This window comes from Amia ocellicauda, chromosome 5 (genome assembly GCF_036373705.1).
Source record: "Amia ocellicauda isolate fAmiCal2 chromosome 5, fAmiCal2.hap1, whole genome shotgun sequence".
Taxonomy (NCBI): domain Eukaryota; kingdom Metazoa; phylum Chordata; class Actinopteri; order Amiiformes; family Amiidae; genus Amia; species Amia ocellicauda.
The window spans coordinates 48321012-48342755 of NC_089854.1; the positions used below are offsets into that span (position 1 = coordinate 48321012).

At 42.3% G+C, this 21744-nt stretch overlaps 2 protein-coding genes across 6 annotated transcripts in view; both read left to right on the forward strand.

Annotated features, from left to right (window-relative positions):
- The window catches only part of golgb1 (golgin B1), a 45081-nt gene extending 34351 nt beyond the window's left edge, over positions 1 to 10730 (forward strand). For all 4 annotated transcript variants that reach the window (XM_066705550.1, XM_066705553.1, XM_066705551.1 and 1 more), the window contains exons 12-21: positions 1405 to 2062; positions 3058 to 4158; positions 4821 to 5167; positions 5361 to 5517; positions 5910 to 6059; positions 6157 to 6291; positions 6487 to 6584; positions 8987 to 9058; positions 9200 to 9290; positions 9618 to 10730. In XM_066705550.1, coding sequence (XP_066561647.1) covers positions 1405 to 2062; positions 3058 to 4158; positions 4821 to 5167; positions 5361 to 5517; positions 5910 to 6059; positions 6157 to 6291; positions 6487 to 6584; positions 8987 to 9058; positions 9200 to 9290; positions 9618 to 9755 — 2947 coding nt within the window. In that variant the 3' untranslated portion in view covers positions 9756 to 10730. The remainder of the gene's footprint in view (positions 1 to 1404; positions 2063 to 3057; positions 4159 to 4820; positions 5168 to 5360; positions 5518 to 5909; positions 6060 to 6156; positions 6292 to 6486; positions 6585 to 8986; positions 9059 to 9199; positions 9291 to 9617) is intronic.
- An 8590-nt stretch (positions 10731 to 19320) lies between these two features.
- hcls1 (hematopoietic cell-specific Lyn substrate 1) overlaps positions 19321 to 21744 on the forward strand; it is a 30039-nt gene continuing 27615 nt past the window's right edge. Inside the window, exons 1-3 of one of the 2 annotated variants that reach the window (XM_066705555.1) lie at positions 19321 to 19461; positions 20457 to 20540; positions 20668 to 20741. In XM_066705555.1, the coding sequence (XP_066561652.1) occupies positions 20457 to 20540; positions 20668 to 20741 (158 nt within the window). In that variant the 5' untranslated portion in view covers positions 19321 to 19461. The remainder of the gene's footprint in view (positions 19462 to 20456; positions 20541 to 20667; positions 20742 to 21744) is intronic. The other variant, XM_066705554.1, reaches the window with a different exon arrangement.

Here is a 21744-nt window from a genome sequence, read left to right on the forward strand (position 1 = left end):
TGTACGTTTGCCCACTGACAGAGAAATGATCAGTCTATAATTTTAATGGTAGGTGTATTTTAACAGTGAGAGACAGAATAACAACAAAAAATCCAGAAAAACGCATTTCAAAAAAGTTATAAATTGATTTGCATGTTAATCAGGGAAATAAGTATTTGATCCCCTATCAATCAGCAAGATTTCTGGTTCCCAGGTGTCTTTTATACAGGTAATGAGCTGAGATTAGGAGTGCTCCTAATCTCCACTCGTTAACTGTATAAAAGACTCCTGTCCACAGAAGCAATCAATCAATCAGATTCCAAACTCTCCACCATGGCCTAGACCAAAGAGCTGTACAAGGATGTCAGGGACAAGATTGTAGACCTACACAAGGCTGGAATGGGCTACAAGACCATCGCCTAGCAGCTTGGTGAGAAGGTGACAACAGTTGGTGCAATTATTCGCAAATGGAAGAAACACAAAATAACTGTCAGTCTCCCTCAGTCTGGGGCTCCATGCAAGATCTCACCTCATGGAGTTTCAATGATCATGAGAACGGTGACCTTAATCCCATAGAAAATCTGTGGAGGGAGCTGAAGGTTCGAGTTGCCAAACGTAAGCCTCGAAACATTAATGACTTGGAGAGCATCTGCAAAGAGGAGTGGGACAAAATCCCTCCTGAGATGTGTGCAAACCTGGTGGCCAACTACAAGAAACGTCTGACCTCTGTGATTGTCAACAAGGGTTTTGCCACCAAGTACTAAGTCGAAGGGGTCAAATACTTATTTCCCTCATTAATATGCAAATCAATTTATAACTTTTTTGAAATGCGTTTTTCTGGATTTTTTTGTTGTTATTCTGCCTCTCACTGTTAAAATACACCTACCATTAAAATTATAGACTGATAATTTCTTTGTCAGTGGGCAAACGTACAAAATCAGCAGGGGATCAAATACTTTTTTCCCTCACTGTAGCACTTAGGTTGTTACTGCAATTTGATATAATTTGATCATACTGGAATTCTGCTTGACAGTAGTTACAGGTAACCCTGTTTCTATCCAAAGAATACACTTCCCATTCAGAGGTCCTGAATTTTGAATGCTTTTCTCCAATTATGTGTTATTTATTTATTTATTTATCACATCAGTAAATGGCAAGTAATTTACGCCTTTAGTTTTTATTTAACAAACAACCCCATCTTGGTTGCTTTTTAAGCTCAAGCTAATGTTGCACTGCGGACTTAAATAAATAGGCCTACATATCCATAAAATCATGTTAGTGATAAGATACGTGTCCGACCATGTCCAATAGTTTCATTAATTCATATAACCACCAGTGGCAACGGGGCACCAAATGCTTATTATAATTTGTTGGTCAGTCTGTGTGTTTCTGTTACTGCATATGTCTGTCTTGTGTCTGTGACAGGCTGCAGCAGAGTGAGGCAGAGCTGCAGCATCACCTGGAGGAGACAGAGGCAAGACACATGGAGGCAGCAGCGAGGCTGGAGGGAGAGATAGCAGAGCTGAAGAAGTCATTGGTCCAAATGGAGGGTGCCCTAGTTGAGGCACGTGAGGAGCTGGCCTCTGTCAGAGTAGAGGAGGAGGGGCTGAGGCAGCGGACCCAGGCACTGGAGGATGCAGTGAGTGATTTGCAGCACGAGGCTGATGCCTTGCGGGTTGAGCTGAGGGAGCATGAGGCAGGTGAGCGCAGCCTGGGGCTTAATATAGAGCAGCTGGAGGCTGATCTGCGAGTGTCCAAGGCGCTGACAGAACAACTGCAGGTAGAACTGGCTGAGAAGGAGAAACGGGAGGTGGAGCTGCTGGAGGAAAAGGAGCAAGCTGTGAGCCAGGCCACCGAGGAGGCCAGGCAGGAGGCTGAGGCCAGGGCCCATGAGGCAGAGAGGGAAGTGGCAGTGTGGAGGGATGAGGCTCGCAGATTGGAGGAGAAAGCAAGGAAAGCAGAGGAGGACTGCAGCCTCAGTAAGGCCCAACTGGAGGCCTTCACCAAGGCCATGGGCTCGCTGCAGGATGACCGGGACCGTGTACTCGGCGAGTACAAGCAGCTGGAGGAGCGTCATCTTCAGGTAAGGGGGTGCAGCACTTTGGAAGCAAAAGAAACGTTCTGTACCCATATTCATAAAGCGTCTGAGTGGTCCTAAGTGCCAGAAATATCTGAGAGTGATGTCAATTTGGTCTTTTAAACTATTCATAAAGATTCTTTAGAATTAAAGTACTCCTAATTTGATCAAAGTTTTTACGAGACCTCATGAGGTCCCCTAACTAGTTCGGAGTTGGGATATGGTAGCAATAAGAAGAAGGTGTCAAGAGCACCTTCCATGAAAGGAAAGGTGTTGCAGTGGTGTGATGATGAAGTTAGATTGGACAGAAATTGAATATTCTTGGTTACTGTACAAGTCAGAAATGTAGTTTCTTTCGCCAGAGACAGCAGAGATACAGGTGGTGACAATATTGCGGTGTCTGGCCTCTGGGAAAATGCAACAATGTAGCAGTGATGATTTGGGACCATCATCACAGCCTTCAATTAGCAGAATTTCCCATCAAACCATAATAGTGTTAACAGCAGCCAAAATCATTACAAAAGTAGTACAATTTTACTCCTAAACTAACTTTTAGTGTGATTCTTAGGAGTAATTCTGAGGTGTTTTATGCATACAGGTACGGATCACAATTCTAAAAGTTTCCGTACAACAATGAATTTACACAATCTTTTTGCATGGCTTTCCCCTTTGGTTGCCACTATACATTTTGCCAGGGTTCCTCGCAATTCATATCTTGGATTCCACCTTGTGTGGAATGTTACTGGAGTTCTGCACAAGGTCTCAGACGTTCCACATACACTGTCAATAACTGTGTCATAGAACTTCAATGAGGTGAATGCAAGTACCTTAATAATCCCTCACATCTCTCTGTCCCCTCTCCCTTCTCATCTTTCTCTTCCCCCCCTCTACTCCCCTGCCTACCCTCTGTCTCTCTACCACCTTTGCCTTGCCCCACCCCTCCCTCCGTCTCTCGTCTTGTCTCACTTTCCCCTCTGCCCTTGGTCTTTCCGCCATCCCAGGTTATGGTGGAAAAGGATTCGGTGATCCAGGAGGCTGCAACTGAAAATAACAGCCTGAAGGGGGAGCTGCGGAGCCTACTGTCCCAGCGTGATGACTTGAACGCAGAGAAGGCCAAGCTGAGTGCAGAGCTGCATGGCTACAGAGATGAGCTCACACAGGTCCTCAGCATGAAGGACTCCCAGAGCAAACAGCTGCTCAGCGCCCAGCTTGAACGTATTCGAGCAATGGAGAGGGACTTAGAGGAGATGATTGTGAGGGTGAAGGAGCTGGAGAGGGAGAGGGAGGAAATGGAGGGGAAGGTGAAAAGGCTGAATGAGGAGAGGGAGGAGATGGTGGTGAGGGTGAAGGAGCTAGAGAGGGAGAGGGAGGAAATGGAGGGGAGGGAGAGGGGGAGGCAGGAGATGGAGGAGAGGGTGAGGGAGAGGGAGGAGATGGAATGTCAATTGAGGGACCTGGAGAGCAGGATAGAAGAACTAGAGAGAGAGAAGGAGGAGATGGAGGGCACGATCACAACCCTAGAGCAGGGGAAGCAGGAGGCGGAAGGCAGTGTTCAAGAGCTTGAGCAAGCAAGGGGGAAGAGTGATGGGTTGGAGAGGAAAGAGACTGAGACAGATAACTGGATTAAGAGAAAGACCCTGAGTCAGACAGGGAGCACAAGGCTGGGTAGTGGAGAGAGTGAGAGGGAGGGAGAGATCTGGCGACTGCGTGAGGAGCTGTGCCAGGCCCAGGGGAGGGCGGAGTACCTGGAACGGGAGTTAGGGTTGGGTGCAGGTGTGTTGCGGACTGAAGCAGAGACTGCACAGGAGCGCGTTGCGGAGCTGTCACGTGACCTGGTGCAGCTGGAGCAGAGCCTACTGGTGGCACGTGAGGAGGCTGCTAAGCTACGTGAGCAGAACCACAGCTTTGCTGGTGCCATGGCATCACTGCAGACCACCCGAGACCAGGCGCTGGAGGAGACGCAGGCACTGCAGAGACGACTGAAGGAACTGGAGCAGCACCATAGCCCCACCTTGCCATCATCGCCCCCTGGTAGAGCCTCGGGGGAAGTGCAGAGCCTGAGGAATGCACTGGCTGCCCTACAGAGTGACCGGGAAAGGATGGTGAGGACATTGTCTTAGAGGTGTTGGGTTTAGTTTTCTCTGGGTATTTAATTCCCCCCCCTGTATTGAACTAGTAAGAAACAAACATACACATGGCAAAATGCAAGTTACATGCATTGTTTTGGTTACTTGAGAAAGTGTGTTGTTGTGGTACTTTTGATGTAATGCTTAACATTTTCAAATGAATATAAGCATAAATTACTTGATAGAAGACCCAACCAGGTTAATGCAAATATTAGTTATGTCTGTCTATATTTGTGTCATATTGCTATTTGCTTCATAAACCCAGGCTCATCTAAGAAGATTTCTAGTGCTTATTTATCAGTGAGACTGACAGGCTGTGAAATTGAGAACTTAATAGGGACAGCAGATAGATATTCTTTTGTAAGCTTGTGTAGGTTTCTGGCATATCAAAAAACTAACTTTATTTTCCCTCTTCTCTCTTTTTATTCCCATTCTCTCTCTCCCTCTCATTTTCTAATTCATTACCTGCCTCTCTTTTCTTTCTTCTTCCTCTCCTCACTCCCTTTGTCTTTCCTCCCTTTCGTACTCACTCCATCCTCTCTCCCTCTATCACTCCCTCTGTCCCCTCTCTCCTTCTGCCCCTTACCTCCCTCCTCTCTCTCTTTTAATCTCCCTTTCCACCTCTATCTCTTTCTCAGCTGGAGGAGCTGCAGCAGTGGCGTGCAGAATGTGCCCGCTTTGCTGAGGAGGCAGGGGAGCTGGCTAGGGTTAACCAAGAGCTGCAGGAGGAGGAGAGGCGGAGGGCAGAGGAGAGCCGTGAGAGGGAAGACAGAATGGAGAGAGAGAGGCAGGAGCTGGAGGAGAGGCCTGAGAGAGAGAGGCAGGAGCTGGAGGAGAGGCCTGAGAGAGAGAGGCAGGAGCTGGAGGAGAGGCCTGAGAGAGAGCGGCAGGAGCTGGAGAAGAGAACTGAGAGAGGGAGGATGGAGAAGGAAGAACACCTGGAGAGGGACAGACAGGCAGAGCAACAGGAGCTGAAGAAACTCAGGTAACACAGTGAGCTGTGAAGTGGTCAGTGTTCATGTATATGCAGTAGTCAGTTTAATGCATGTGTGGTACAGGGGTCAATGAGTGGACTGTGTTGATGTGTGTTTTGATCAGCACTCATTGTTTGTGTGTGCAGTAGTCAGTGTTGATGTGTGTGCAGTGGACAGTGTTCAGTGTTGATGTGCCTGTGGCAGGGAGGAGAGCGTCCACTGGCAGTCACAGGCAGAACTACGGCAGCAGCAGTTCCTGTCCGCGCTGACTGACAAAGAGCAGCAGCTTCACGACCTTGCCACCCTTCTGCAGGAGGCCCGTCGCCCTGCCAAAGTCTCACAGGAGCATTACCAGCGAGAGGTGATTCACCTTAACCAACTGCTTTATACCATCCTTACTCTGACAATGACCAGCACAGAACTGGACCTTGCACTCATAGGTGTCTACACCATGGCTGATTGGCAGGTGTCAGCAATCATTATTTCATCATTACGGACTGATGAGTGTAGTATGTAACATTCCATCATTACAACTGATTGACAGGACTTATGCATGCATTTACTCACACCTAATTGACAGATTTCAGTAATACATTACTTAAGCACAACTGATTGACAGGGGTGACCAGTAGATAACATTCATAGCACCAACTGATGGTTACCAGTTGTGATTACATCACCTCATCTCTGAAAAATAGCTGTTAAAAGTGGCGTTTCCTGCTATATGTCCTCTCTTCATCTGTTTCTGCACAGGCATCTCCTGGGGCAGACCTGTGTGGTGAGGCCCTTGCCTCAGAGCTCTGTATTCTGCAGGCAGAGAGTGGGCAGCTTAAGGACCAGCTGGATAACTCCCTGAAGGAGCTTCACATGAAAGAGCTGAAGATTCAGCAGCTGAACAGCATGGTACAGTCTCCCTCTTTCACCATCTCTCCTGCTTCCATGTCTCTTTAAACCGTGTGTTGATATTTAACACATCCTCTCCATCTCCCTCCTAATCCAGCTGTCCCAGGTGTTTGAAGAAAAGCGGTCTGTGTCAGCCCAGCTCAGGGGCAGTGCTCAGAGACTGAATGAGGCACAGAGCCGCTGCGGCGCTCTCCAGAGGCAACTCCAAGAACTGCAGGATGACAAGAATAAGGTCAGCACCTGAGTACAGCTTAGTATAGTAAAGACTAGTATAGTACAGCTTGTCATAGTACACTTACGTAGTAAAGTGTAGCAAAGTACACATCATGGTGTACTATGAGCACTTCTTTCTGGCCCACATGCAGTTGAATTTAAATTACATGTTTCCCCCTCCTGTATACCCCTGACCCTTGCTTTGATGCCGCAGGGCTGCCCAGAGATTGACAGCGCCCCCGGAGCACCACAGGAGCATAGCCCCACCCCAGGAGAGGGAGACAGGGCCTGCATCAAAGAGCTGGAGCACAGGTACACATCACACACAGAGTAATCGAGATACACAAAATTATCAGTTTATATGTCCTCCTATGTTGAGTCACGGATGAGAATTTTCCGCGGATCCACTGTATTTCTTTTTTTTTTTTTTTTTTATGAAATATCACGTGACAATCACATATAAATTTTTTTTTAGTACAAATTGACAGTGTTTGAATACCGTAGCATGCCATTGCACTCAATAAATGGTTAATGGGGTAAAGGCAGTTCTGTGGGGAGGAGTGTAGGGAGAGGGGATAAAATTGAAGGGAGGCATAAAAATGAGTCAGTGTGTTCAGTCCCTGATACCTGTGTGTGCTGCAGTAATAATAAATATATCGATTTGTTGTTACACCCGCAATAATGAGTTGGGTCTACTCCTTGGAAACCACCACAAGCATTACAATTCTAAGCCACACTTCAGTTGCCCCACATAGCCTATCTAAATTAAAACATTTTATTTGTATAGCCTACTGCCCATTACTTAAATACAAGTTGTGGGCTATAACAAAGCTCAAAACCATCATAAAATCCCCACAATTATTTTCAAGTCAAGATTACATTTAAACAATATATTTTGAAAATCTACATTTACACTGATAATGTATTTATTTTTTCTTCTGAAAGAGCAGTATCCCCCATTTGCCAGCATGCCTGTGTTATTCTGCTTTATTGTTTCTTTATCTGCCGTCTTTACAGCAAATTGTGCAATATAATGGAGACATTAAACAGATGTTTAAAAAAACATGTTCTGTTTGGAATGTTTTGCTGAATGCACACAAAACCCCCAAAAAGATTAATGTAAGCTGCAACTGAACAATAAAAACATGATTACTGTTCGAAATAACTTATTTTAAACTACAAGGGGATGTTTTATCTTGTTTATATGGATTACCTGTAAAAAAAAAAAGTAGGATTTTCATCTATACACTAGTAGCTAATGTGACATCATCAAAACATTATGCAACATTAGCACACTTATTTTCCAAGTTTTTTTCAAACCACCATTCTACAGTAAAGTATCTGTAAGTTCTCTGTTCAGTTCCATCATATTAACTTTTAATATTAGTGTAACCCTCTCCCAAAACATGGTGACAATGATTAACTATGCCTGACAATTACTTTTGAACACAAAGCCCAGGCCTATATGTTACAGAACCTAATTGTTAAATTTAAGAACTGAAATTGGCTGGCATGCCAACACTACACCTCCAAGAAGCCCTGGGAGGATGAATCATGCTAAAGAAGCACCTGACGCACAGGATGCCCCTGATTGGCTGGCTTCCTGCATAAAAGCAGGAAGTCATCGGTTTGGGGACTGTGTATAGTGGTGCTTTGATTCCCAATAATTATTGGTGGTTGGTGGCATTGGTCTGCACTGTCTCTGAACTGATTGTAGTTGACTGTGGGGTTGACTGTGTGGTGCGCTTTTTCCCATTGAATCAATTTGTTATTGAGGTTGTTATTATACAATTAAATTAGCATTAGTCTAATTTCTTTAACTTCATTTAACATTCCACATTTTCATTAATTAATGATCAATAACATTGAAATTAATAATAATGTTTAAGAACTAGAATATTTTATTTAATTTTGGTTGAATTAAATACTATGTACTGCATTGTATACTGTAACAGTACTCTCCACTTGTTTCCTTAAAATTGATTCTATGCATTAAGTATTGTAAGCTTATTTAATAACATTGTGATCACTTCAATTCACCTGCCATAAGATGTATCTGTTGCATGTTGCATGGTCTCAAGATTAATTTATTAAGACCTTTTGGCTGAAACGTTGGTGTGTTTTTGCCTAATTAAATTAATTGATATCTTTGTTTGGGACTACATTCTGTTAGCTTGCACTTCTACCATGTTTGGGTGTGTGCTCTTCCAATTTTTCACACTTTTAAGTGTTAGAAGTTTCTAATAAGACAGAAAAATCTCACATACTTTACTAACACCCATAACAACACAGGCAAATAAATACATTTGGATACTGTGATAGCTGTCCTTTAACACATACATACATATATGTATATATATATATACATATATGTTGTGTCACATAATGACACAACACAGTTCCACAGAGATGCACAGAAACAGATACAGAGACATATACCTAGTGTCAACAGAAAGTATGGAATTCCCTTTCTATTTACAAAACTCAGTAAAGATGTATAGTCAGCCAGTGATAGCACTGCAATCAAACAATGCCAGACTAGACAGCTTTAAACAGCCATATCTCTGATTAATAGATTAAGTTACAACAGTATTTTATACATACTCCCCAGTTCACAACTGGGATCTATGTTGTATAACCAGTGATTGTTCCTCTCTCTATTTCTCTTTCTCCATCCCTCTCCCTCTTTCTTCTGCCTCTCTCCCTCCCTGTAGGCTGGTGGAGGAGCAGGAGCAGCGACAGGCAGTGGAGGAGCAGCTGTGTGCAGTGGAGGAGCAGCTCAGACGGTACCTCTCTACATCAGTCTGTCTCACTTGGTCTATGTGTGGCATTCCTGCTTTTCCTCTGTTCTGCTGTGTCCATCTTTGCCTCTGTCCTTGTCTTTGCGACCTTACTAACTTGGATCCCTAAACACCCCCCTCTTGCAGGTACACGCTGGGTGAGTGGATGTCATTGCAGGATGGAGAGTCCCAGGAGCATGTGGTCCTCATTGAGCCACCAGAGGGTGCTGTCACCAGGGTGAGTGTGCAGATGCATATGTATTCATCACTGATTTGAAAAGCAAACAAAATCAAATCTATTTTGCTGGACACTGCTTGTAAAACTCACAACCTTCAAAAGCAGTGCTAGCCATTTTTCAGGCCATTTAATCATCGATTCCTGTGCATAATAGTAGTACCAGCAGCATTTGACTAATTGGTTGATTTGATTCTTCTCTTTCCCCCTCTTCTCTTCTCTCCACTCCACCATTCCCTCTCTCCCATTACCCTCTCCCTCTTTCCTCTCTCTTCCCCTCTCTCTCTCTCTCTCTCTCTCTCTCTCTCTCTCTGTCCTTCTCTGTTTCAGACTCGCAGTGTCAATCCTGGACTGTGTCGGAAGCTGCGTGCTCTGTTCTGCTCTCGACAGCGCACCCCTCTGGTGGCCTCCCTGTACCTGCTCACTGTGCACCTGCTGCTGCTGCTCTGTATGGGGGGCTACCTCTAATACACTGACTGATGCATAGACATGCTAAAGGAAACCCTGACTGACACACTGACTGACATATGGACACTGAAATAGACACAATGACACTGACATTGACGTAATGACGGACCGACACACCAGTACTGACAGACAATACTGACACAATAACTTACACGCACACTGACAGACACACACACACTGTGATTAAATGAGATGCATGGACAGACGCAGCGGACGGACTGATTGACAGTGGTATATGGCATGAGAGAGATGAATGGATGGATGGACAGACGCACAGACCTGCCTGATCCCCTCCCCCAGAGAATCTGTCAGATCCCAGATTACCCCCATGCAAATAACAGTTAGTGAAGGGTTCCATTTGTGAGCTTTAAAGTAAGCCATACACAGTGCTGTTTGGTGCCTTAAGACTGGGGTTGGAAATCTGTATATAGGGCTGAGACAACTTATACTCCAAATGTATATGTATATCTCTTTTGTTTTCTCTGGGTCTTTCTCTCTCTTTTTGTCTGTGTGGTAGAGTAGAAGGGGGCATCATTGGTGGTATTGGATCATGTTTAATCTATTCCAGAAGTAATTTGGGAATACAGGTGTAGAATTCTGTGAATTTTGGGTGTGGGCATGGTTGGGGTAGTGGGGTTGGTATGGACACAATGTTTATTCAGCTACATTCCAGGAGATTTAGCTGCTGTTTTAGTATAATAGTAATCATAATAATGATTATTATTATGATTATTATTATTTAAAAAAAAGTTTGTTCTTATTTGTTGTTATTATTGTAATGGTTATATATCAGTTTTGTGTTTTGGAAGGGAAGCTGTTTGTTCTTTGTGGAAGATGGGCTGTTTGGGGGAGAAGGGATGTATGCAGTGTGTGGGGTACAACTGTGACTCTGACCTGAGCTGGAGCCTCATATGTGCATATCATATTCTTTGACAAGACTCTATTCTGAATTAAAAAGCAGGGAAGACCATGCAATTGAGTTTGTTTTTGCTCTTCATCTTCCATGGACCGCTTCAGAGCTGATAAAGCTCAGATTTATAAGGTGGGCTGCCCCAGTAAGGTGCTGTGAGAAGTACTGGCTTGAACCCAAGCCATGCACATGAACAGTAGAGTCCCCAAAGCCAGCACCCCCCCACACACCAACCTAGCGCTTTTCCACCTACATGGTGCCGGTGCTGGTGCTTGGCCTGGGAACCAGCTAAACTTTTTGCGAACCGGCCTGCATTTCCATTGGTTTGGGAACCGAACACTTACGTCACTGGATGTGGGCGTTCCCAAGCACGAGGTAGAAGTCGAGAAACACACGGCAGTAATAATCACCACCATGGTGGACTAAGTCCTTAATTTGTAAGCTTTACTACTGTCTTTGAAACACTATTTAACCATCAAAATTAAACTCATTCAGCATCTACACACAGCACAAATACATTGTAAAAAACAAAACAAAAAAACGCGAGATCACATCTAGACAAGCAGAAACGAAGACAACTTTACGAATATGCTAAGATAACAGCCTTTTATTTGTTTGAAAGTTGACACAAAATAATGTTTTCCCCCCTCATTCCTTCATTACGAGGATGTTAAGATGCTACATGGAATTCAAATGCTAGATTAATTTCACATTCATAATCACAATCATAAAATACAGCCTAAAACATTAAATTGAACACTATTTATCCTTCCCTTGTGCATAGTAAATTGTCCACAGGTGGAAACACTGAGGTTTATGCATTAAGGGATTTACACCGATTCGCTGTACTTTTACTGTATTGAATAAAATACAAGATAGTTAACATGCATTAGTCACCGCGCATACAGTTTATTATGAATATACATTGTATGAGTGGATACATTTTCATTCATTTTGTGGCGTATTTTTACTTTTATTCTTGTTTAAAAAAAAAACAAAGACTATAGGCTAGCCTATTGGTTATGAATGCGGCTTGTTTTGGTGGTATTTGCGGGCAAATCAATAAACTGTCATCATGGTTTGATGGGAAATTCTGCTTATTGATGAAGTCTGTGATGACGGTCCCCAATCATGGTTGCACTGTCCTTGTTGCCAGACAGCGCAACAATGCTCTTATGTTTTAAGTCATACTGGAGAAGTGCGTCTGCTAAGAAATACATAATATTAATAATAAATTGTCACCACTCTGCTGGCTGTGATCGCTCGCTCGCTGCGCAAAGCACTTCGCTGTGAACAGCGCTTATTGTGTATTTGATCTTCTCTTACTGTAAAATATGTATGTTTTGTGTAATTCGCCCTGTGCTAACAAAAATGAATTTATTGATAAATTATTAATCATGCGCAAACCAACCATGACACATGGGTCGTAGGGGGCACTGAATTCGGCGTAACAGGAGCAGTTAATGACCAGTTTATTAACAAACTATATTTCTATCCAATCTATATCGTCGCAGTTATTCTCCATCATAATAATATCGCTGTAACACGTCTTTCCTTTCACGGAAGCTGCGCTCAGTCATCTCTCATTGCTGCCATTTGACAACTCCTAACTAGTTAGTTGACCTGGTGAGACCATATTGTTACTAAAGTGTCTCTCCTCGACAGACTGCTGTTTGCTGCTGATTTCGTTCATTTTTAATCAAAACTCTTCTCATTGCTCGCGTCTCTGCTGGCATTTTAAAAATGGCGATTGAACTCCAGCAAATAACTTTTTGGGGAGACAACTTTACCACGCCCCCCGGCCCCTGAAGTCCCGTATTCCTTGGTTCCAGACCAGCAGGTTTTTGGTGCCCTCAAAAGTGGCTCCATGCCGGCCGAGAACCATTTTTCTTGCAGTGGAAAAGCGCGGAACGGTTTCAGGTTAGGCACCAGCTCCGAACCAGCACGGGCACCATGTCGGTGGAAAAGCGCTAGTCTCTCGTTCCCACCCTTTTATAAATAAAGTTTAATATTTATTGGGAATTCTGACGTCTTGCTGTGTCTTTTTTTGTGTGTAATAGTAGCAGCAGTAGTGGCAACTGCTTTAGTAGTAATAGCAGCTCCTAAAAATAATAAAAGACGAAGTATTAAATTACAAATGTTTGTACTCTGGCTGATATCATTATTACTACTACTACAACGTGCTAACTTCACCATTGTCTCATTCACTTACTGTGTGCAAACCTCGCTCCAGGTCTGTCTATATACCAGCATCCTTTACGCATAGCCGGGGTAGAGTATGGTCGCGTGCCTCCTGCAGCCTGCTGCATCGGCTGCACTTGCATGCGCACTGTCTGACGTCACACGCATTTAATCAAAGACCCTGCAGAAATCGATGTGATTGGAAAACTAGATTTTTCGATTTTTTTATATTATTTTAACGTTTTTCTTTAAGTTACAGCTGTATTGTGCATCATAGCTTTACATTATATTTGTTAAAATAATGTATTTAATTATTTCATAAAGCACTGATAATGCTAAAACGTCGATCTACAATTATATATCTATATTTCTCAAAGCTGTTCACAGCTTCATTGTTTAATGATAAGTTGATGTTCACCTACTCTAACAAGGGGGCAGCATTAGTTTTCAATCAGCTTTAAATGTCGCTCTTGATCTCTGCATGATCTCTTTGTCTCACAGCCACAGCTCAGAGCTGCGCTGGGTTGCGGCGATTGTGCACAGATGGGAGAGACTATACGGACTTTTCTGGCGAACATTTCCCATTATGCCTCACTGCTTGCGAAGACAGCCGAGAGCCATCGAAGGTGACGTCACAACAAGAGTTGAAAGGGCGAACATACGACGTTTACTGTGCGAACTATACCCGACAAAACGGACCTACTAATTGAGGCGGTTAATATTAATAATTTGAGATATTTGCCCCTTTATGAAAAAAAATGCATTTACAAGCTGAAATTATATATAATGTGCTCATCGGTAATCAATGCGACAATACAATTAAACAAAGTAAGCAACTAAATGAGGTTTGGAAGGTAACTGCGAATTGAAAAGCTGCAGCAGTTCTAAACTATACAAGTTTTTAGATTGATGTATAGACTTGTAGAATAAAGTGTTTACACATTTATTATGATACCAGAGAAATTTATATTATTACTAATTTAATTAAAAATGATACATTGAAATCAAATCAGGGTAGTTTTTTTTAGATTAATACTGGCTTGTACTTTAACATATTTGACCACAAGAGGGGGAACTTGACCATGAAAACTCTGCCGATTTTGTCACAATTTGCCTTCATCTGATTTATATTATTAGGAGTCTGAAACCATACATTTATTGACTGGAATCACCTGGAAGCCTCAATAATTGCCTGCAACAAATAGATTTCATTAGTATTATTATGATAATTGTTCTGCCATTATTCACCCTCGATCCTGCGCTCTCCTACACCCAGCACATGCGGCTCTCTGGTGTCTCTCTGCCCCGATTCGCACACGCTACTCCACTGCTGAGCTACCCTCCACTGGCTCCCGATACCAGCAGGCATTCAGTTCAAGACACTGACCCTCACCTACTGCTGTCTCGACCACACTGCACCAAGCTACCTTCAGACACTCGTCTCTCCATACATCCCCTCCAGACCACTGCGTTCCTCCAGTGCCAGAAGGCTAACTCTGCCTCCTCTCCACTCTCCTTCCTCCAGAGCCCGCTCCTTCTCATCCCTGGCCCCTAAATGGTGGAACGACCTGCCCACCGAAGTCAAAACAGTAGAGTCCTTGACCTCATTCCGGCGCTTACTCAAGACACATCTTTTCCAACAATACTTGTAATATTAGTCCTCTATCCCTGCTAGATAGCATTTCTCATTTTTATTATGATTCTTGTGTTTTATATTTTGTTTTCCTCCTTGCTCCCTTTCCCGTAGCCCTTGACTGAGACCCTACATCTTGACAACACTTAGCTTCTACCGTCCAGGATGTAGAACCTCACTTACTGTACTTGCTTGTTTAAATTGTAAATTGGTATTTGTAAAATGTATTTTCAATTGCTATGTTTAGTTTAATTGAATTTGTAATGATTGATGCTGTTACTCAACTGTATTTTTGCACTGTGTGTTACACTTATGTTGTAAGTCGCCCTGGATAAGGGCGTCTGCAAAGAAATAAAAAAAAAATTTATAATAAAATACAGTGATACACCGCTGTGAGGAGCGATGCGATATGTAATATGGAAGCCATATGTCACATGGGCTGGTGGCCAGATTGGTTTAAGTGACACATTTTGGACGATTTTCAAACGTCGTCTTCTCTGAAAACACAGCTACGATTGATGTGGAATTTTGTACACGTGCCCTTGGCTAGATCCTCCATCAGATTTGTTAAAGGCAATATGATTGATGAAACGAGATGGTTGCTGTGAGCCAATCAAATTTCAGCAATGATTAAATTGCATAAAGTGTCATAAAGAGCAGATTTGAAGTACATTCGAATCTGTTAGACCGTACTGTGTAGATCTGTACTTGCCCCCCTGCATTGCTGCTTGCAGCTATATTTATTATTATTATTATTATTATTATTATTATTATTATTATGTATTTGTTAGCAGACGCTCTTATCAAGGGCGACTTTCAAAACATAAGAGCATTGCTGCGTGTCTGGCAACAGGGACAATGCAACAGTGATTTTGGAGCATCATCACAGACTTCATCAATAAGCACAATTTCCCATCAAACCATTAACATCACATGAGATCGTCCAACAGTTTATTGATCTGCCCACGACTGCGCCGCAAATACCCCCAAAACAGCCGCATACATAATCAATAGGCTAGCTATTGTTTTTTAAACAAGAATAAAAGTAAAAATACGCCACAAAATGAATGAAAATGTGAACTGTGTGCATGGTGACGAATGCATGTTAACTCATCTTGTACTTTATTCAATACAGTAAAAGTGTCTGACATAGCAAATCGGTGTAAATCCCTTAATGCATCAATATAAATAAATACAAATAAAAGGCTGATCTTAGCATATTCGTATAGTTGTATAGTTGCTTGTCTACATGTGATTTTGTGTTTTTTGTTTGGTTTTTACTGGTTTATTGGTTTATTACCTGTGCTGTGTGTAGACATGGAATGAGCTTGATTGTGATGTTAAATAGGGTTTAAAAATACAGTCGCCTCGGTGCTGATTATTATTGCTGTGTTTCTCCACTTCTACTCTACGCTTGGGAACGCCCATATTCAGTGACGTCACGGTTCCAAAACCGGTGGAAAGGCGGGCGGTTCAAATCCCGGCAAGGTGCTTCACTTAGATTGCTTCAGTAAAATACCCAGCTGTATAAATGGGAACAAATGTAAGTCGCCCTGGATAAGAGCGTCAGCGAAATGACAAAAATAATAATTATAATAAAAAAGCACTAAGTGAGCTCACAGTGAGCTCAGTGTAATGTCTACTCTGGTGAGCTCACAGTGTGACCTAGTCGTGAGTTCACGTCTTCACTGGGTAGTCCTTGACAACTTAATTGACTCAATTCTTGGGCTTAATTGGTCAAAATTACCATTGGTTGAAGGTACTCAGGGACTGATGTGTAGAGAGACTTATTAAACCTGCAGGATTTTGGTTTTCCCAGAACAGAATTAACCAGCTCACCACAAAGGAACATGGTAGGTGCTATTGCAACATGGATTACAGAAATACATTGAAATTCAAGTTTGCAGTGGTCCTTGGGCCATTGTGTGGTGATCCAGATCAAATCCAAATGTGCCCTAGAACCTCTCTCTCTCTCTCTCTCTCTCTCTCTCTCTCTCTCTCTCTCTCTCTCTCTCTGATTTTGTACGTTTGCCCACTGACAAAGAAATTATCAGTCTATAATTTTAATGGTAGGTGTATTTTAACAGTGAGAGACAGAATAACAACAAAAAAATCCAGAAAAACGCATTTCAAAAAAGTTATAAATTGATTTGCATGTTAATGAGGGAAATAAGTATTTGACCCCTTCGACTTAGTACTTGGTGGCAAAACCCTTGTTGGCAATCACAGAGGTCAGACGTTTCTTGTAGTTGGCCACCAGGTTTGCACACGTCTCAGGAGGGATTTTGTCCCACTCCTCTTTGCACATCCTCTCCAAGTTATTAAGGTTTCAAAGCTGACGTTTGGCAACTCGAACCTTCTGCTCCCTCCACACATTTTCTATGGGATTAAGGTCTGGAGACTGGCTAGGCCACTCCAGGACCATAATGTGCTTCTTCTTGAGCCACTCCTTTGTTGCCTTGGCTGTGTGTTTTGGGTCATTGTCATGCTGGAATACCCATCCACGACCCATTTTCAATGCCCTGGCTGAGGGAAGGAGGTTCTCACCCAAGATTTGACGGTACATGGCCCCGTCCATCGTCCCTTTGATGCGGTGCAGTTGTCCTGTCCCCTTAGCAGAAAAACACCCCCAAAGCATAATGTTTCCACCTCCATGTTTGACGGTGGGGATGGTGTTCTTGGGGTCATTCCTCCTCCTCCAAACACGGCGAGTTGAGTTGATGCCAAAAAGCTCGATTTTGGTTTCATCTGACCACAACACTTTCACCCAGTTCTCCTCTGAATCATTCAGATGTTCATTGGCAAACTTCAGATGGGCCTGTACATGTGCTTTCTTGAGCAGGGGGACCTTGCGGGCGCTGCAGGATTTCAGTCCTTCGCGGCGTAGTGTGTTACCAATTGTTTTCTTGGTGACTATGGTCCCAGCTGCCTTGAGATCATTAACAAGATCCTCCCGTGTAGTTCTGGGCTGATTCCTCACCGTTCTCATGATCATTGAAACTCCACGAGGTGAGATCTTGCATGGAAACCCAGACCAAGGGAGACTGACAGTTATTTTGTGTTTCTTCCATTTGCGAATAATCGCACCAACTGTTGTCACCTTCTCACCAAGCTGCTTGGCGATGGTCTTGTAGCCCATTCTAGCCTTGTGTAGGTCTACAATCTTGTCCCTGATATCCTTGGACAGCTCTTTGGTCTTGGCCATGGTGGAGAGTTTGGAATCTGATTGATTGATTGCTTCTGTGGACAGGTGTCTTTTATACAGGTAACGAGCTGAGATTAGGAGCACTCCCTTTAAGAGAGTGCTCCAAATCTCAGCTCGTTACCTGTATAAAAGACACCTGAGAGCCAGAAATCTTGCTGATTGATAGGGGATCAAATACTTATTTCCCTCATTAACATGCAAATCAATTTATAACTTTTTTGAAATGCATTTTTCTAGATTTTGTTGTTGTTATTCTGTCTCTCACTGTTAAAATACACCTACCATTAAAATTATAGACTGATCATTTCTTTGTCAGTGGGCAAATGTACAAAATCAGCAGGGGATCAAATATTTTTTTCCCTCACTGTACATACAGACATACACCAGCCTTACCGCGTCTTGGCCGCTTTTTGCAGGAGCTGCTGCAGCTCTACGTGGCAGGTGAAGGGTCAGCGTCTGTTGCTATGCAACATGCAGGGACATCCACATCATATGATTCCTGGCCATGTGTTCATCACTGTTACCTGTCAAATACCAACCTGCCCTACCCTAATGCTAAACATAACCTTCTAGTTTCATAATCTACAAGTCCCCTTGTTTAAAGGTGTAAGCTAAATATTTGTAATTGAAGAAGTGGTGGCGTTGATGGCGGGGGGGGGGCTTTTCGCGGAGGCTATATATATACAAATTTGGTATTTTATTAGTAGTTGTATTATTGTGGACAGTGCAAAGTGTTGTGTTGACCAATATTTTTGAATGGTAACATGGAGTCACCATTTGTAACAGAATTATTAGTTTAGTTGTGTTGCATCAATAAATTGCAATTGGTAAGGTTTAAAACCAAAATCCGTCTGTATGTTTTTTTCTCCTTTTGAGGATAAAACAGACAAACACACACGTTTTAGTGCGTATTGTTAAATAAATAAATGTGCGGCAGCAAGGTGTAAAGAGCAGCCCCTCAATATAATGTCAAGCCCACATAAGGCCCCCACTGGCAAGAGGCTGGCGACGCCCTGGTAATAAGCATAATATAAAAGGTTCTTACATGAACCTGTGTGTGTCTGACGAACCTTGAGGTTCAAAAAAGAACCCTTGAGTTAAATGAAAACTCACGAAGAACCTTAAGGTTCTAAATTGAACCCCCGAAGAACCATTAGTAATTAGTACTAATTTAAACCAATGTGTGAGATCAGATTTTGAATAATGGAATGTCTTACATGAATTTAACTTCCAGACTAATATTGAAACCTTAATATTTTAACATTAAAATCTTTGTAGTTTTTTGTTTTGTTTTAAGAAAGTCGGCAATCTTATATTTAAATATGTATATTTTGTTCTAGTCCATTTCAAACAAGACCAGTACACAGCGGTTTTCAACCCAGGTCTTGGGGACACACTGTCCGGAGCTAAAACGTATTTGAAACTTTATATGAATTAATATATTTTGCTTAATTTGACTTTTTAATTTGTTTATCTTACAAAGCAGTTTGATTAGTAAAGTCCTTCATTTCATATCATTTTACATTTGCGCATTTCCACATTTGTATCGGCTGTATGTCAGACCGCACGGTGACGCACTGCGCTCGAATTAGGAAATGCAGAAATGCATTCTCAACTGAACGTGCTCGTTCCTCACCCAGGTCAGACAAGGGGACGCGCAAAACAGTATTTCCTATGCCCTTATCCTGCGCGCTTCCGACAGCAAACAGTTGCAGCGGTTTCTGGAGCGCTAGAACAATTTAAACTTTGATAAACATTATTCCGACGGACGACAAAGGTAAGGAAACTTTGTTTGACTTTCACCTAATCTTGGTGTATGTGGTATCTGTAAAACTTCGTTATAAAAGCCTGCTGTAAAAATTAAATTAACACAAATCAGGAAGTTACAGAAACTTTAGAACTTTAGAAGAAATGTAATATATTTACACAATTTAAGATGTATTCCTGCTATGTAAGAATATTACTTACAGATTTGCCTGGCTGGTTAAGTGCACGTTTAGTTTAATTTGCATTTTATTTCCATATTACAAACCTAAGAATCAGTTATTGTATTGCATTACTTGCATATTTAATTTGACGACTTTTAACATACATATTATAATACAAAAATAAGTAAAATGTGCGAAACCGATTAATTAAATAAAAAAAAAACCCTTTCTCCCAGCCCATGTTCAATCAATGATCGTTTCTGCCTGAGTCTCGGTGCTGCACACAGGTCTGTTCATTCAGCTGAGGAAGTATAATTTAAAGTGCGGATGCTGCAGCCTAGTGCATTTAAGGAAGTGACAATATGGTGCGAATGAGCTGGAGATTCTGCACCTCATGACAGCTGCTTGTAGCTAAGTTTTAGAACCGCCCGCTACAGACTTGACTGCGACTGCCCCGAAGCTGGACACAGTTTTGTTACATTGTGTGTGCGCTTTTTTACACAACCACAACCGAGACCGCACACTAGACTAAACACAAAACATGATGTTTGAAATGGAAGATACAACTTTGATATAGGAAGTGAGGGGTAGAGCTGCCTGCATTTTCATCCACTAACTTTATAGTTATAAAGATAAAAAACGTATAAATACTCTTATGCTTAGTTAGAGTGGTGTTGAATAAGCAAGATTGCATGCATGATTTATTAGCTGGTCACTTCACACACACTTCAGGGCCTAGCTCATAACTGTCACATTAGCCTGGACCTCCAACAGAGTTGGAGACATGTCTTGAAGCAATACTGTAAGACTGTCTGTGCTTCCTCTCCTTGCTCCCCTGACACAGATGTGGAAGTCAGTGGTGGGACATAATGTCAATGTGAAAGTGAGCAGCGATGGAGATGACTGGGACACAGACCCTGATTTTGTGGTGAGTGGGAGGGGGAGAAGGTGGGAACTAGAGGGGCAAGTGGATGGTAAGGAGGGGAGGGGAGTAAGGGGAAAGATGTTAGTGTGTGGGTCTCTGTGTCAGAGTTCCTCTGTTTCTCTGTTTGCAGAATGATGTCTCGGAGCAGGAGCAGCGATGGGGGGCAAAGACCATTGAGGGGTCAGGACGAGGGGAGCACTTCAGGTAAAATAGGGAAGGAGGATGAGAGCATTCTTCTGCTACGTCACCTGTCAACTCTGCTCTGTGGTCTTTGGTACGGGGGCCTCTCACAGGTAACTGCTACTGCAAACATGCACCATGCAGACGCTGGCTGTTAAACAGGAAGAGCTTGCCTGAGCACTGGTGCTCTATTTATTCCAAATAAGGAGCTGAGAGAAAGACAGCAGTCAGCCTCACTCAGTCAGAACTGAGACATGCCTGTTCACAGCCCTGTTCACTCATCTTTGAGCCTGTGTTTCGTTCTCTCAAATACATTATTAAACCACCTACTCGAAATTATTAACATTTAATTAAATAGATGTAAATTAATCAAAAAATCAATCCAATGTAACAAACGAGTTACCAGAGTAAAATTAACACTTTCAACAGAGTTAGCATTTTCACACTGCCTCAGAGTTATATATATATTGGTTTACAGTTTACTTTTCAGTAAATAAATACCTAGACCCAATCAAACACACAGACTGTTTATTAAGTGAAAGTATTTTACATTTTACAAATAAAAACATTCAAAATTTTAATACTTGTGATTAAACATTTTTTAAAATCAATTACTAAAATCACTTAAAAAAATTAAAATCTCAAAGTGATTAAATTCAAAATAACTGAACATGTGCATAAAAAGAAAAACAAATGTGCTAAAAGCAAACCTGCTAACCAACAAAAAATGTCAAATACATTGAAAATAACTGAAAATGAATCGGACAAATCAAAAAAATAAAATAAAACAAGAAAAAACAGTCCAATTCATTTAAAATTAAAACCAAACAACTGGTCAGACATACAGGTAATGCTTACAAGCACCACCACAAACTGATAAATAGCCAATCATTCTGGTTTGGGGTTGACTCAAAGACGTGAGTTCGAAGTTAGGGTAGAAAAATCTGACAACACAAATATAAATACATTGGTGGGTAAAGATACATTTTACCCTCAAACAATAATGATTGTACAATAATTAACATTT